This window comes from Bos indicus, chromosome 4 (assembly GCF_029378745.1).
Source record: "Bos indicus isolate NIAB-ARS_2022 breed Sahiwal x Tharparkar chromosome 4, NIAB-ARS_B.indTharparkar_mat_pri_1.0, whole genome shotgun sequence".
In the NCBI taxonomy this organism is placed as follows: domain Eukaryota; kingdom Metazoa; phylum Chordata; class Mammalia; order Artiodactyla; family Bovidae; genus Bos; species Bos indicus.
Window position 1 is genome coordinate 45,527,363 of NC_091763.1, and position 16,900 is coordinate 45,544,262.

Consider the following 16,900-nt stretch of genomic DNA (forward strand, 5'->3'; position numbering starts at 1 on the left):
ATAAGGAACTTCCAGTCCCTACCTGGAAATTAAAGCTGTGCAGATTAAAAAGACATAATCATTAATAAATATCACAGAGATCGTTCTAGAAAGAAAAGGCACGTTAAAATAAGAGGAGACTTAGAAAAAAAACACACCATTTCCTGACATTTTCAACGCCACTTTAGAACAGAGCGCTGGAAGCAGCCGCTCCCTGTCAGGAGGGCCGTTGACTACGAAGGAACCGAGAAGGACCCCTGGCCGAGAAGCTGCGGGAAGTTTGCGGCGGGCGGGCGACCCGCGGGGCGGCTGCGGACCCAGGCGCGTCAATCTGTCACCAGCGGGTCCGCACAGCCTAGCGCCACTCGGCTGCCCTGCAGGGGGAACGAGAGCAGGGACAAAGGTCTGGAATCCGAGGACTCGGGTTAAGGAAACAAGAGGCGCGAATTCATTCAAGTGTCAGCTGTCAGAACCACGAGTGAGGAGGACCAAATTTTCCGGCCTTTCCCTGCCTAGAACCCGCTCCTCTCGGAGAGACGCGTGAGGGGAGCGTGTGGAGTCGGGGTGGGGGGCGACCGGTGAATAAATTCTAACTCGCAACTCTCTCCCCCACTAAGTTTGTTTTCTCTCCCTCCTCCGAGCGCAAAGCTGAGGTAAGGGTTGTCACGGTTCAGGTTTAAATGGCCCCTGGGAAGAAGCAAAGCGGTACAAAGCTGCGCTGGCCGGTGAGAGCGGAGATGCTGAGGTACCTACCATGGTATTCTTGTCCCGGAACGTAGTAGGTGGGGTGGCCCGCAATGTGCAGGGAAATGAGCACCTCGCCCTGCTCCCCATCTCCTTCCAGCTCCCCGTGGTGAGTGCACAGGAAAAAGAATGGCGAAAAGCGAGGGTAATAGCCCACCGCCGCACGCGCCCTCAGCGTCGCCCCCAGCACCAGCGCCAGGAGAAAAGTCCGCGGGGCCCAGGAACTGCGCTCCATGCCGCCGCCGCCGCCACCGCGCGCCCTGAGCGCCGCTCTCTCATTCAGTTTTGGAGGCGCCGGGACCGAGTAGCCGCTTGGAGAGAATGCGAGAAGGCGGCGGACGGAGTAGAGCGGGCGCGGGCGCGGGCGCCGAGCCCCGCCGGGAAGTTCCGCGGGAGACCGCTGCTCCCAAAGTTTCTTTGGCCCGCGGGAGCGCGGGGCCGGGCTGCGGACGCCGGGAGCGGGACGGTCGCTGCCTCGGTGCGCCGCCGCCGCCTCTGCGCGACGCCCCTCCGCCGGGCCTGGGAAAGCTCCCGCCCCCCTCCACACCTTCTTAAAGCCCCGGGCGCCGAATCCCCCCCGCCGCTGCCACACGTGTCCCGGCCGCTCCCCCGCCCCCGCGCGTCGCACGGCGCGCGCCCGCCTGGCCCCCGCCCACTCGGGCTCGCTCGCCGCACCTCGCGCTGCGCTGGGCGCACGCCTCTCGGGAGTCCCGGCGCCGAAGCCCAGTTCGCATTCTAAAGGGCCGCCGGGCGGGGTCGGGGCCACGGAGTCCACGAATCTGCCCTGAGGGAGTTAAACGCCTCAGAAAGAGAGACGCTCTCTCCTAGGTGTCTGGAGGAGCAAAAGGACTGGACGGTCTCCTTTTGGCCCTCAGATTTCCCTCTTTTTTTTTCTGAGAGGAGGCGCGGAGGAGAAGGGCGGTGGGGACCTGTGCTGGCGCCGGCTTCTTTGTCTGCGCGGGCTGCGCCTAGCGCCCCTCGGGGCTCGCCCACCTCGGAGCCTGGGCGGCCCGCATTGGTTCTGGGGATCCGCCTGAGACCCCAAACCGCGAGGGGCCCCTGCGCTTCTTTCAGACCTAGGCCTTGCGTCCCTCCCGCTGACCCCCGCCCCGCTCCTCGCCGCAGCGACCGAGCCGCGTCTGTAGCTGGAATTTAAAATGAGATTAAGCGAAAGTAGAATTGGCAGCCTCAAGTGGTGCCTGGAAATGGTGATTTGTGATGCTCGGGTGTGGGGAATTGTGTGGCGGGAAGGGCTTGCGGAGCTGAGCCCCGACAGGCGCTCTTCTCTGGACTGTTCTGTTATTCATTGCTGCTGGGTTCTTCAGGCGGAGATGGTTGTAATTTTTTAAATCGGTGTTTATTTCCTTTAAATGTCAGCTACGACCAATGTCCCTGAGACGGGGCGGGGGGAGGGGGAAATATTCTGGGGAGATGCTGGCAGCGGTGATTGAAGCGGGTGGTAATGAGCTGCTGCACAGGAGGCTGCGGGAAAGGGAAATAAAAAGCACGTTTTTAACCGAGGACGGCTGGCAGGAGCCCTGCGGCATCCAGAGCCAGGTTGCCAGGTTTTAATGCCTCTCTCCACCCAACCTTGGCTCGCCACCAAGCCCAGATAAACCCGCACGTACAGAAATGAGATTATAAAATTAGAAGGAACAGTGTCTTTGAGGAGCGACAAGGAGGAGTGTGAAACGGTAATCTTTCAAAGGGGAGACCTCTATAGTTACCTCGTTGCAAAAGGAAGAGATTGGTGGTTTTCCTCTTCTCCAGGCCGAAATCAGACAGGTAAAAGGGCCACTTCTGGCTACCTTGTGGTTTCCCTCCCTTAAGAATCTCCAAGGACTCAACTGCTGTATATATTTGATGTAATCATCGTTACTGCTGCTGCTCTGTGCTGGTGCAGGCTTTGGGCTGTAGGTAAGTTACCTCTATTTAATCCTCACACCACTCAGAGAGGCAAAAATTATCCCCATGTCACAAGGGAGGAGATGGTCAGAAATGTTAATTTGTTCAATGTCAGTAACAAAGCAGTAACGAAGCAGCCTGGCTGCTGGCTCCAAAGGTTCTCACCGGGATCTACCTTGCAACTATCCACGTCAACCCGAGGTAAGTTACCACCACCTGTTCCCCGCAGGCAGGCAGTGTTGCCTCAGTTAGAAGACACTCACTGGCAGCTGGCAAGACTGTTAACACCTTTCTGTCCAGTTATGTGAATATAACCTAAAATAAAATGAATCACTTCTAGAAAGTATCCAAGACTACTGAACATTTTTAGGTAAACACTTTTAAAATGTTTATTATGTGCCAAGCATAAATTAACTCCTTTAATCCTCATAACCCAATGGGGAAAATATTACTAATAGTACATATGAAGAAACTGAAGCACAGAGAGGTCAAGTGACTTGTCCAAGATCACACAGCTGTAATTGTGAGAGAGCAGTGACTTGAACAGTCACATTTTAGAGTACAGCACTTAACCATTGCAAACTTTGATGCTGGTTTGGGCATCAAGGCATGGGATGTCTTTACCCAATGTCAGGTTATCTCATTTAGTTCTTACATTGTCATTTTAGTTGTGTCTGACTCTTTGCTACACTGTGGACTGTAGCCTGCCATGTTCCTCTGTCCATGGGATTTTCCAGGCAAAGATACTGGAGTGGGTTGCCATTTCCTTCTCCAAGGAAACTTCCAGACCCGGGGATCGAGCCTGAGGCTCTTAAGTCTCCTGCACTGGCAGGCAGGTGCTTTACCACTAGAGCCACCTGGGAAGCCCCATGGCCTGTGAAGTAGATATCCTCATTTTTTAAGAAATACAGTTGAGATTCACAGAAGTAATTTGTCCAGGGCACTCAGCAACAAAAGGAGCCTGGGATCAAATCTGGCCATGCTTGATCCCAAGGTTGCTGCTTGAAATAAGCTATAAAGTAGCAAGACTTCCCTGTAGCTCAAAATGGTATAGAATCTTCCTGTGATGCAGGAGACCAGGGTTCGATCCCTAGGTTGGGAAGACCCTGTGGAGAATGGAATGGCAATCCACTGCAGGATTCTTGCTGGAGAATTCCATGGACAGAGAAGCCTGATGGGCTACAGTTTGTGGGGTTGCAGAGTTAGACATGACTGAGCAACTAACACACACAGTAAAGCACTGATACTTGGTTCAGGTCCAGCTGCACTTAATCCCAGAAGGTCTTCAGTTCCCAGGAGGTCCCCCTCTTCACTCTGTAAGTAGTAACCTCTTGTGAATCTCTCACCATGGCTTTCTTAACATTGAATTTATGTGACCAAGTTTATTTTCCAATCTTCCCCTCTTTTGTGGTTTCTTAACTTCTACAACTTGACTTTTCTATGTGCATTATACTATTAATTATGCAGAGAAGGGGACGGCAGAGGATGAGATGGTTGGATGGCATAACCAACTTGATGGACATGAGTTTGAGTAAGCTCTGGGAGTTGGTGATGGACAGAGAGGCCTGGCATGCTGCAGTCCATGGGGTTGCAAAGAGTCGGACACGACTGAGTGACTGAACTGAACAGAATGCCGGCTCAAATATGTGGCTACAGCCTCATGGTTATTCATTAACAGGCACAGAGACTGTTTAAATAATGCCCTGAGTGATGTTGAGCTGCTTAAGAAGGGGGTAGATGCTTGTACACTCTACTTAGCAGTCCTTTGGACTAGCATGTATACATGTGCCCTTACAGTAATTGAGGCCAAAGTTCACACATCTCTGAGATCTTCTTCATAGAATCCCAGTTCAACTAATTATTATTAATACTTTTAAATAATTTTTTGGTTAAATGAAGAAACTAACACAAGATGGATATACAATCACTATCTTCCTAGTGAGCACTTTGTCACACATTCATGTGGCAAACTGCATTATAATACAAAACTTTTAGCTTCCCAGCTTATGAGCTAACCTTTAGATCTTACTTCTATTTAATGAGCCATAATAAACATCTTCAGAAATATTTGTTTGGTCCACAAAACTACAAACCTTTGAACTAGTGGAAAAATAGAGAAGTACTCTTCAAGAAAATTTGGTTCACATCCAAAAAATCTGTAAAAAGATAAAATGTGATGTCAGGGGTGAAAATGAGTAAATCTGTGGGAAAAGGAGTTTAAAATAGGGTACTATTCCTCTATAATTAAAAGAGCTTTGGAAAAGCAATTAGCCTACAAAAAAATACCTTTAAGTATCCTTAGACGATAAATTCATTTCTTGCTGATGAGTAGAAATTATTGACCAGTATTTGAATAATCTTAACACAATGGAAATTAAATCATATACATATGAGATCCACAACTTTCAAATCAGTGGTAGATGATGACCCTAAATGAAACACAAAAAAGACGTTAAGTTAAATTTCAAAGTTGCAAGCATTCACCCACTGTCCGCCTGTCTGCCTTTCATTGATCTTTTGAGACAAAGTATCAAACATTTTGGTGTGTGTAAGAATGTGAATCTCTACTCTTATTTACAATGTAAAAGTAAATAAGATAGGAAGTATATAAAATTTTTAAAAGTATACAAATATAAATGTGGAGATGGTGACATTGGTCAATTCTATAGGTTCCAAAATGGTAATGAAAGGTCAAATAAAATACAAGAGACCATAGCAAAAATCAACAAAACCAAAAGCTGGTTCTTTGAAAGGATAAATAAAATTGACAAACCATTAGCCAGACTCATCAAGAAACAAAGGGAGAAAAATCAAATCAATAAAATTAGAAATGAAAATGGAGAGATCACAACAGACAACACAGAAATACAAAGGATCATAAGAGACTACTATCAACAATTATATGCCAATAAAATGGACAACGTGGAAGAAATGGACAAATTCTTAGAAAAGTACAACTTTCCAAAGCTCGACCAGGAAGAAATAGAAAATCTTAACAGACCCATCACAAGCACGAAAATTGAAACTGTAATCAAAAATCTTCCAGCAAACAAAATCCCAGGTCCAGATGGCTTCACAGCTGAATTCTACCAAAAATTTAGAGAAGAGCTAACACCTATCCTGCTCAAACTCTTCCAGAAAATTGCAGAGGAAGGTAAACTTCCAAACTCATTCTATGAGGCCACCATCACCCTAATACCAAAACCTGACAAAGATGCCACAAAAAAAGAAAACTACAGGCCAATATCACTGATGAACATAGATGTAAAAATCCTTAACAAAATTCTAGCAATCAGAATCCAACAACACATTAAAAAGATCATACACCATGACCAAGTGGGCTTTATCCCAGGGATGCAAGGATTCTTCAATATCCGCAAATCAATCAATGTAATACACCACATTAACAAATTGAAAAATAAAAACCATATGATTATCTCAATAGATGCAGAGAAAGGCTTTGACAAAATTCAACACCCATTTATGATAAAAACTGTCCAGAAAGCAGGAATAGAAGGAACATACCTCAACATAATAAAAGCTATATATGACAAACCCACAGCAAACATTATCCTCAATGGTGAAAAATTGAAAGCATTTCCTCTAAAGTCAGGAACAAGACAAGGGTGCCCACTTTCACCATTACTATTCAACATAGTTTTGGAAGTTTTGGCCACAGCAATCAGAGCAGAAAAAGAAATAAAAGGAATCCAAATTGGAAAAGAAGAAGTAAAACTCTCACTATTTGCGGATGACATGATCCTCTACATAGAAAACCCTAAAGACTCCACCAGAAAATTACTAGAACTAATCAATGACTATAGTAAAGTTGCAGGATATAAAATCAACACACAGAAATCCCTTGCATTCCTATACACTAATAATGAGAAAACAGAAAGAGAAATTAAGGAAACAATTCCATTCACCATTGCAACGGAAAGAATAAAATACTTAGGAATATATCTACCTAAAGAAACTAAATACCTATATATAGGAAACTATAAAACACTGGTGAAAGAAATCAAAGAGGACACTAATAGATGGAGAAATATACCATGTTCATGGATTGGAAGAATCAATATAGTGAAAATGAGTATACTACCCAAAGCAATCTATAGATTCAATGCAATCCCTATCAAGCTACCAACAGTTTTCTTCACAGAGCTAGAACAAATAATTTCACAATTTGTATGGAAATACAAAAAACCTCGAATAGCCAAAGCGATCTTGAGAAAGAAGAATGGAACTGGAGGAATCTACCTACCTGACTTCAGGCTCTACTACAAAGCCACAGTTATCAAGACAGTATGGTACTGGCACAAAGACAGAAATATAGATCAATGGAACAAAATAGAAAGCCCAGAGATAAATCCACGCACATATGGACACCTTATCTTTGACAAAGGAGGCAAGAATATACAATGGAGAAAAGACAATCTCTTTAACAAGTGGTGCTGGGAAAACTGGTCAACTACTTGTAAAAGAATGAAACTAGAACATTTTCTAACACCATACACAAAAATAAACTCAAAATGGATTAAAGATCTAAATGTAAGACCAGAAACTATAAAACTCCTAGAGGAGAACATAGGCAAAACACTCTCTGACATACATCACAGCAGGATCCTCTATGACCCACCTCCCAGAATATCGGAAATAAAAGCAAAAATAAACAAATGGGACCTAATTAACCTTAAAAGCTTCTGCACAACAAAGGAAACTATCAGCAAGGTGAAAAGACAGCCTTCAGAATGGGAGAAAATAATAGCAAATGAAGCAACTGACAAACAACTAATCTCAAAAATATACAAGCAGCTCCTACAGCTCAACTCCAGAAAAATAAATGACCCAATCAAAAAATGGGCCAAAGAACTAAATAGACATTTCTCCAAAGAAGACATACAGATGGCTAACAAACACATGAAAAGACGCTCAACATCACTCATTATCAGAGAAATGCAAATCAAGACCACTATGAGGTACCATTTCACACCAGTCAGAATGGCTGCGATCCAAAAGTCTACAAATAATAAATGTTGGAGAGGGTGTGGAGAAAAGGGAACCCTCTTACACTGTTGGTGGGAATGCAAACTAGTACAGCCACTATGGAGAACAGTGTGGAGATTCCTTAAAAAACTGGAAATAGAACTGCCTTATGATCCAGCAATCCCACTGCTGGGCATACACACTGAGGAAACCAGAAGGGAAAGAGACAGGTGTACCCCAATATTCATCGCAGCACTGTTTATAATAGCCAGGACATGGAAGCAACCTAGATGTCCATCAGCAGATGAATGGATAAGAAAGCAGTGGTACATATACACAATGGAGTATTACTCAGCCATTAAAAAGAATACATTTGAATCAGTTCTAATGAGGTGGATGAAACTGGAGCCTATTATACAGAGTGAAGTAAGCCAGAACGATAAACACCAATACAGTATACTAACGCATATATATGGAATTTAGAAAGATGATAACAATAACCCTGTGTACGAGACAGCAAAAGAGACACTGATGTATGGAACAGTCTTATGGACTCTGTGGGAGAGGGAGAGGGTGGGAAGATTTGGGAGAATGGCATTGAAACATGTAAAATATCATGTATGAAATGAGATGCCAGTCCAGGTTCAATGCACAATACTGGATGCTTGGGGCTAGTGCACTGGGACGACCCAGAGGGATGGTATGGGGAGGGAGGAGGGAGGAGGGAGGAGGGTTCAGGATGGGGAGCACATGTATACCTGTGATGGATTCATTTTGATATTTGGCAAAACTAATACAATTATGTAAAGTTTAAAAATAAAATAAAAAAAAAAAATAAACCCACTTGGAAAAAATAAATAAATAAAAAAATAAAATCCTTCCTACACTAAGCCTTTAGGGAATGAAACCACTGAGAAAGGTGGGATATTTGAGGGTTGGCTCTGATATGCATATCTTGCCAGAACAAGTTAATTAATGTACCCCAAATTAAAAATACTGAGATAATTAAATCATGAGTCAATTAAAAAAATCATTATATCACAAGTTCAGGCTGGGTGTGGAAATGGGGGATAAAGCTTAGGGCCTGCCAAAGGTAGGATGAATAAGGTAAGTGCTACTCAAAGTGGAGTTTGCAGATTGGTTTACAAAATCTGTTGCTAATACATGTTGAGATGTGTACAGAAATTGAGAGTGTTTGGAAACTCTTCTAGAGATTTTATAGTGCAGTAACAATCCAAGCAGAATTCCATTTTTTCTAGTAACTAATTTTGATTATATATGTACAAAAACAGTTGTCTGTGATGGCTCACAGATAATTTGTGAGGCACTGTGATAGGAAATCCATGCATAAAGCTATACCCCATCCCCAAATAGCTAGACCCTCAATAATAAGTGAAAGGCGCTCAGTCATCTCCAACTCTTTGCGACGCAATGGACTATACAGTCCATGGAATTCTCTAGGCCAGAATACTGGAGTGGGTATCCTTTCCCTTCTCCAGGGGATCTTCCCAGCCCAGGGATCAAGCCCAGGTCTCCTGCATTGCAGGTGGATTCTTTCCCAGCTGAGCGACAAGGGAAGCCCAATAGTAAGGTGAACTAGAAAAAAAAAATTTCCTCATTAGTCTCAATCTTAGTGGCAAGCAGTGATGAGGGGGTGTTCTCTCACCAAAATGTGAAACCACAATCTGACTATCAAGAATCTGTGTCCCAAATACACACTTCTGTTTGATTTCAAAAACTTCAAGTCAAAAACTAATTTTTAAGTGTTTGGGTTGAAACTGCTCCCAAGCACCTAGAAGAAACAAATTCAAATTGTCTCTAGGAAGAAAAACCCCATTCCTTTAAGTCAGGCTTCAAAGAATTACAACAGTAATGTGCTGTGCTGCTGTGTTCAGTTGATCAGTTGTGTTTGACTCTGTAACTGCATGGACTATAGCCCGCCAGCCTCCTCTGCCCATGGAATCTTCTAGCAAGAATACAGGAGTGGGTTGCCATTTCCTCTCCCAGGGGATCTTCCCAACCCAGGGATCGAACTCACGTCTCCTGCATTGGCAGGCAGATTCTTTACCACTGTGCCACCTGAGATGCCCCATTGAACATATGTTCGCAATCAAAAATCACTAATGTACTGACTTTGCCTTTCCATATATCAGCAGGAACAAGTTTAAGCATGTGTAAAATTTGGAATATTCTTATTGGGACATGAAAATAAAATGAAAAACTCTTCTAACCAGTTTTTAAAATTTTTTAAAAAATCACTAATACTGTGAGAAATCAGAACCCAGTGAATCAATAGAAATAGTAAATAACTAGAATCAGACCCTCAAAGACTTCAGGTATTGAAATTATCATCTGCAGAATAGAAGATGTATATATTTAATAAATGTAGAAAAATAAAATAATATTTCAAAAATGTAACTAAGATAAGAGACTATTGAGAATGACCAGACATTCTCAAAGTGAAAAATCTGATAACCAAAATTTAGAATTACAAGGACAGGGGCATCTGCTCTGACAGTATAGAATATTGGACATTCTTGGAGACTTGTTTCCTGTAAAACAATTAGATCCAGCATAAAACATAATTTTCTTATGTTATTGGGCTTATAGAAAGTAAAGGAAATCTACTAAGAGACCAGGAAACTTTAAAAATGAACCAACCATAAGGGGAAACAAGAACCACATGCAGTGAGCACATTTGAGAGTGTCTTCCCAATTACATGGAAATTCAATATATAGTAGCCAGGACTGCAGATCAGAAAAGGAGAAAAATGGACTTTTCATTAAATGTGCTGAGACAATTGATTATTCATATGGGAAATAATAAAACTGGACCTGTACCTCCCACTTAGGGCCACAGGCTTAAGTATAGGGCCTTTCACATGCATGAGCCTCCTCCAAGGCCTGAGAGGGGGACAAGAAATGGGTTCAAGTGGTAAGATATTTGTGCAAAATTTGTAAAGTAAGTTAATCTGACCATACTAGTTAAGATAATTGTCTTTTTCTACTCTATTTTACCACCATATTTCTGCTTGTGTAGACTGTCATTGGAGTGTCTGTAAGCATTTTTTTGGATATGGCTAAAGGGAACTCGATTTGGAGATTCATGGTACTTGAATTTAGTTGGGTAATTTGGTGTGGTTTGAAGACACTGTGTGTTCATATAAGTTATTGCCAGCTGCTGCCCCAGTAAAGGATGACTTCCAGAAATAATGTTACCATACATTCTACAGACCTGACTGGCATCATGATATGTAGGTACAGATTAGAGGTTATATCATAGACCATGTCCTGTGGCCTCTGGCACCAGAAATATATGGAGAGTGAAGAGGTAACGAGGTGTGAAATGCAAGAAGCCAGAAGCTAGTCTGGAAAATTCTTTCAATCATAAGATGTTTCAAAATGTAAGTTCTCTTCTGTCAGAAATACATGAAATAATGCCATGCTTGCAATTATAGCTATATTACATTTTTGATAGGATCACCTGAAATGTAATTTAACTCAACCATAATTTCTATATTCAAAGAGCATAAAGCTATAGTACTACTACAAACAGCAAATACATCTGTAAGTGGTCCTGTGTTTCACCATTCCCAATCTATTGAATCACATATTTAGTGTGTCTGATGCACCTTGCTTTGACAGTCTGATGTTTCCAGAAAAAGCAGTACACAAAATTGGCACTGATGCAGTGGAATGGCCTGAGAGACAAGCACTCCAGTGACATATATAAACATAATCATCTGTATACTAATATGCAGTATTAGTGTGAATCATTTGGTGATAAATGCATTTGACTGCTTTTGCTATGCCTTAAATCAATTTTATGTTTTTCATAATTGTTAACTATACAAAAAATTAAATATGATGAGAAAGAGTTATTCTAAGGAATGTCAAAAATAAAACTAAATTTAAAATGAGATAAGGTTTTAAAATGTCAAAAACTATCTTATTACAAAACAATATGAACCAAAAACTCTGATGGTTAATGTCATGAAGACAAGGAAAAGAATTAAGATAGCCAAGAAAACATAAATGATAAAAATAAAAGTTGATAAAGAAATTATATATATATAGGTGTGTGTGCATACCTTCCCAAACATGAAATAAAGATGAGAAGAAAGATGAAAATAATAAAAAAATTTACATGATCAATACTTGAAAGTATAAAGCAGCTTCAATTTGACAAATTGTTGACTTGGATAAACATCATGATCTTTCATTTTGTTCTGTTCAGATGGATAATTTCACCATTTTAATGAGAGTTTTATAAAAGTTTTTTTTCAAAATAGTGACCTGATTAATATTTATAGAGACTAAAATTACACAATAAATACAAAAGCTTCTCAAGTAGATATTTTGAAAAAACAAGTTTTTAAATGGTCAAGCCACTGTGAGATTCTGTCTGGACCATTTCAAAACTATAGGATTGCTTTTATTATTTTGTTTGTAAACTCTTTTAACAAAACATATGAGTTTGTTCATATAAGATGGATGTTCTGAATGGATGAATTTATTAAGGCCCCTCAAAATTTATGAAGACTCCTCAAAATATAAGAAATCTATGCAGTTTACTAAAGTATATGCCATCAAAAATGTAGGAAAAGAAGTAGTATTAATATAAAAGTGGGTTGGGCAGTTCACTGATAAAAATGTTATGCTATTTTCCTGGATTTTGTGGGGTTTGTGATATTTGCTAGCTTTCTAAAAAATTTGTACTTTGTTTTAATTTTTCTTCTTAACAGTCATTCTCTTTTACACATAATTTATTCTTTTTCTTAAAGAGGACCCCCAAGTTATATATCTGGATCCAGCCCTGATGAGATACAATATTTAGCCACTGTATATAGGTATATCCTTACCCAATATGAAAAGTAGCATCAATTCTGACTAAGGGAGCATCATTTCCAATTGATTGTGCTCATGCAGTATAAATTTTTACATATTTTGTGTTTTTTAATTTTATTTTTAATTGAGGTTTAATTGACATACAGCATTATATTAGTTTCAGGGTACAAAATAATGATTTGATATTTTTATATATTGCAAAATGATCACCACAATAATTCTAGTTAACATCTGATACCATAGGTAGTTACAATATTTTTTCTTGTGATGAAAACTTTTTAAGACTCTTTTAGCAACTTTCAATTAGGTAATATAGTATTATTAACTATAGTTAACATGCTATACCTTACATCTCCATGACTTATTTGTTTTATAACTAAAAGTTTGAAAGTTTCAACTCCCCTTACCCATTTTACCCACCCAACCCTCACCTATGGCAGTCACCAGTCTGCTTTCTATATCTATGAGCTTCTTGTTTTTAAGATTCCACATATAAGACATCATTCTGTATTTGTCTTTCTCTGACTTATTTCATCCAGCATAATGCCTTTGAAGTCCATCCATGAAGCTGGAAATGGCAAGATTTTATTCTTTTCTATGGCTGAATATTATACATATATATGTACACATGTATATGATTTTTTATCTACTCATCCATCGATAGACATGATGGATGTTTTTTCCATCCATTTGGAAACAACAAATGATTTGGAGGTTGTTTCCAAATCTTGGGTATTGTAAATAATACTGCAATAAAACATGGGTGCATATATCTTTATGGATCAGTGTTTTCATTTTCTTCAGATAAATACCCAGAATTAGAATATCTGGGTCACATGGTAATTCTAATTTTTTTTTTTTTTTAAGGAACTTACATACTCTTTTCCATAGTGACTATACCAATTTATATTCCCATCAACAACGGACAAAGGTTCCCTTTCCTCCACATCCTTGCCCACACTTATTTTTTTCTCGTGTTTTATAATAAGCATTCTGACAGGTATGAGGTGATATTTCATTATGGTTGTGATTTTCATTTCCTTGATGATTACTGATATCGAGCATCTTTTACTGTATGTTGACTGCCGGGAGCCACCACAGGAGATCCCACCCATGACAAGGTCATGTAGAAGAGATCTGATGAGCAAGGCGGATCAGAATTCAAGGGACCCCCTGAATCTGCTCGAGCATCTACCCTAAAACCAGAATCTGGCTGTCTTACTATTCTGTGCCTTTCACCAACTCTTTTGACATTAACAGGGGGCTATCCCCGACCACCTTTCTCTAGAAAAAGTCAACTTAGGGCTTTAGTTAATCAGTCTCCTGGACATGAAAGGAATATTTCTATTTTAACCCCTCTGTTGGCACTTTAGCTTGCCTGACAGGTTTATCCATACTCTTGCAATTAACACACATGATTGTTCACAACTCCCCAACCTTGAAAGCCACGGGAAGCCAAAACATTCTAAAAGTCTTAATGAGCATAGAGTCTTTAAAGGGATAAAAAATTATTAAAATAGATAGTACTGGTAAAGGGCTTCATTACTGGGCCAATGCTTGCTGCCAAGTGTCCATATCCCTTATCCATTGTGCACCTGGGAGTACATTAGTTAACGTAGTTAGAATGTAAGAAAAACTAGTAGCAGCCTTGGAATTAACCGCATCAGAACTTTGAGCTAATTGGTTCTTTCTTTGTTGTGACCCACTACACCTTTGCTCTGTGAGAATGTAACTCTGTTTAGTACTTTTTGAGGCTGGGAAAAATAAAGAAAAAACACTTTAAGGGAAAACAAGTTTTCTGGCTGATCAGCCTTTATCAAAAAAGGGTCATAAAATGTCCACAGGCCTCCAAGGCCAGAAGATAATGTACACAACATTGTTTATGGAAAAGGTATGTAGATAAAATCTTGGTTTTGATAAAGACAAAACAGATGTAATGTTTGGGCTGACTCTGTATGACTTTACATCTTTCATTTCTCTCTATGTACAAGTCAAGGTATAAAAGTACCTTTTGAAAATAAAGTTACGGGCCTCACTCACTGAAGCTTGGTCTCCCCTTGTCGTTCTTTTTTTTCTTTTTTCCTCCTTTTTTCCTCTCTGTTCTTTTTTCAGGATGACTCCTTGGAACACAAGAGATTTATTGGCTTTCTGTGTCAATCAGAAAAGATCAAGCCTCTGATCTCTCCGCTTAGCTATCCTTATCGCCTAAGCCCTCATCCTGAGGGTACCCCTAGCCTAGGGTACCCCTAGCCTAGGGTACCCCTAGCCTGAGGGTACCCCTAGCCTAGGGTACCCCTAGCCTAGGGTACCCCTAGCCTGAGGGTACCCCTAGCCTAGGGTACCCCTAGCCTGAGGGTACCCCTAGCCTAGGGTACCCCTAGCCTGAGGGTACCCCGAGCCTAGGGGTACCCCTAGCCTAGGGGTACCCTCAGGATGAGGGCTTAGGCGATAAGGATAGCTAAGCGGAGAGATCAGAGGCTTGATCTTTTCTGATTGACACAGAAAGCCAATAAATCTCTTGTGTTCCAAGGAGTCATCCTGAAAAAAGAACAGAGAGGAAAAAAGGAGGAAAAAAGAAAAAAAAGAACAACAAGGGGAGACCAAGCTTCAGTGAGTGAGGCCCGTAACTTTATTTTCAAAAGGAACTTTTATACCTTGACTTGTACATAGAGAGAAATGAAAGATGTAAAGTCATACAGAGTCAGCCCAAACATTACATCTGTTTTGTCTTTATCAAAACCAAGATTTTATCTACATACCTTTTCCATAAACAATGTTGTGTACATTATCTTCTGGCCTTGGAGGCCTGTGGACATTTTATGACCCTTTTTTGATAAAGGCTGATCAGCCAGAAAACTTGTTTTCCCTTAAAGTGTTTTTTCTTTATTTTTCCCAGCCTCAAAAAGTACTAAACAGAGTTACATTCTCACAGAGCAAAGGTGTAGTGGGTCACAACAAAGAAAGAACCAATTAGCTCAAAGTTCTGATGCGGTTAATTCCAAGGCTGCTACTAGTTTTTCTTACATTCTAACTACGTTAACTAATGTACTCCCAGGTGCACAATGGATAAGGGATATGGACACTTGGCAGCAAGCATTGGCCCAGTAATGAAGCCCTTTACCAGTACTATCTATTTTAATAATTTTTTATCCCTTTAAAGACTCTATGCTCATTAAGACTTTTAGAATGTTTTGGCTTCCCGTGGCTTTCAAGGTTGGGGAGTTGTGAACAATCATGTGTGTTAATTGCAAGAGTATGGATAAACCTGTCAGGCAAGCTAAAGTGCCAACAGAGGGGTTAAAATAGAAATATTCCTTTCATGTCCAGGAGACTGATTAACTAAAGCCCTAAGTTGACTTTTTCCAGAGAAAGGTGGTCGGGGATAGCCCCCTGTTAATGTCAAAAGAGTTGGTGAAAGGCACAGAATAGTAAGACAGCCAGATTCTGGTTTTAGGGTAGATGCTCGAGCAGATTCAGGGGGTCCCTTGAGTTCTGATCCGCCTTGCTCATCAGATCTCTTCTACATGACCTTGTCATGGGTGGGATCTCCTGTGGTGGCTCCCGGCAGTTGACCTTATGTTTGTCTTTGTAAAAAATGTCTATCGAAATCCTCTATTCATTTTTAAACTGGATAGTTTGGGGGTTTTTTCCTATTGAGTTGTATGAGTGCTTTATATATTTTGGATATTAACCTCCTTCCAGATACATGATTTGCAAATATTTTCTCCCATTTAGTAGGTTGCCTTTTCATATTGTTGAAATTTTTACATATTTTGAATCTTAAACTCTAGTTATATGACAAAAAAAAAGTTACTAAAATAAAGCTTTAAATGTGAAAGCAAAACTTTTAAAGTCTTATAGGAAAGTTTTGTGCCGAACTTCTTTAATTGGCTCTCACCTAGATCTATTCTCCACTCTTCATCACTGTGAACTATGCTTGAGATGCTGACCAATGCAAATAGTGTGAACAGGGTGCCTGAAGTTTCTGTTTTCTGGTTGAGTTTGGCCAGTAGAGAGATTAGGTAATACATCAAAGGAGGAGGGAAATGAGGTAAAGGTGTTTACAAGGCTAGGGTTAGGGTAAAGGGGAGTGTTAAATCCATGAATCAAGGACAAAAAGTGGTCAAACAGGAGATGGCAAGAGTGAACATTGACATTTTAGGAATCAGTGAACTAAAATGGATTGGAATGGGTGAATTTAACTCAGATGACCATTATATCTACTACTGTGGGCAAGAATCCCTTAGAAGAAATGGAGTAGCCATCCTAGTCAACAAAAGTCCAAAAAGCAGTATTTGGATGCAATCTCAAAAATGACAGAATCATCTCTGTTCATTTCCAAGGCAAACCATTCATTATCACAGTAATCCAAGTCTATGCCCCGACCGGTAATGCTGAAGAAGCTGAAGTTGAATGGTTCCATGAAGATCTACAAGAC

At 40.8% G+C, this 16,900-nt stretch overlaps 1 protein-coding gene and 1 long non-coding RNA gene across 2 annotated transcripts in view; both read right to left on the reverse strand.

Moving 5' to 3' along the window:
- RELN (reelin) overlaps positions 1-1,239 on the reverse strand; it is a 558,072-nt gene extending 556,833 nt beyond the window's left edge. Inside the window, exon 1 of the mRNA XM_070787714.1 lies at positions 733-1,239. Within this exon, the coding sequence (XP_070643815.1) occupies positions 733-958 (226 nt within the window). The 5' untranslated portion in view covers positions 959-1,239. The remainder of the gene's footprint in view (positions 1-732) is intronic.
- A 737-nt stretch (positions 1,240-1,976) lies between these two features.
- Positions 1,977-16,900, reverse strand: part of LOC139182692 (uncharacterized) — a 93,873-nt gene continuing 78,949 nt past the window's right edge. Inside the window, exons 3-4 of the long non-coding RNA XR_011566216.1 lie at positions 4,915-5,057; positions 1,977-4,784 (exon numbers count right to left, since the gene is read on the reverse strand). This is a non-coding gene — a long non-coding RNA (uncharacterized lncRNA). The remainder of the gene's footprint in view (positions 4,785-4,914; positions 5,058-16,900) is intronic.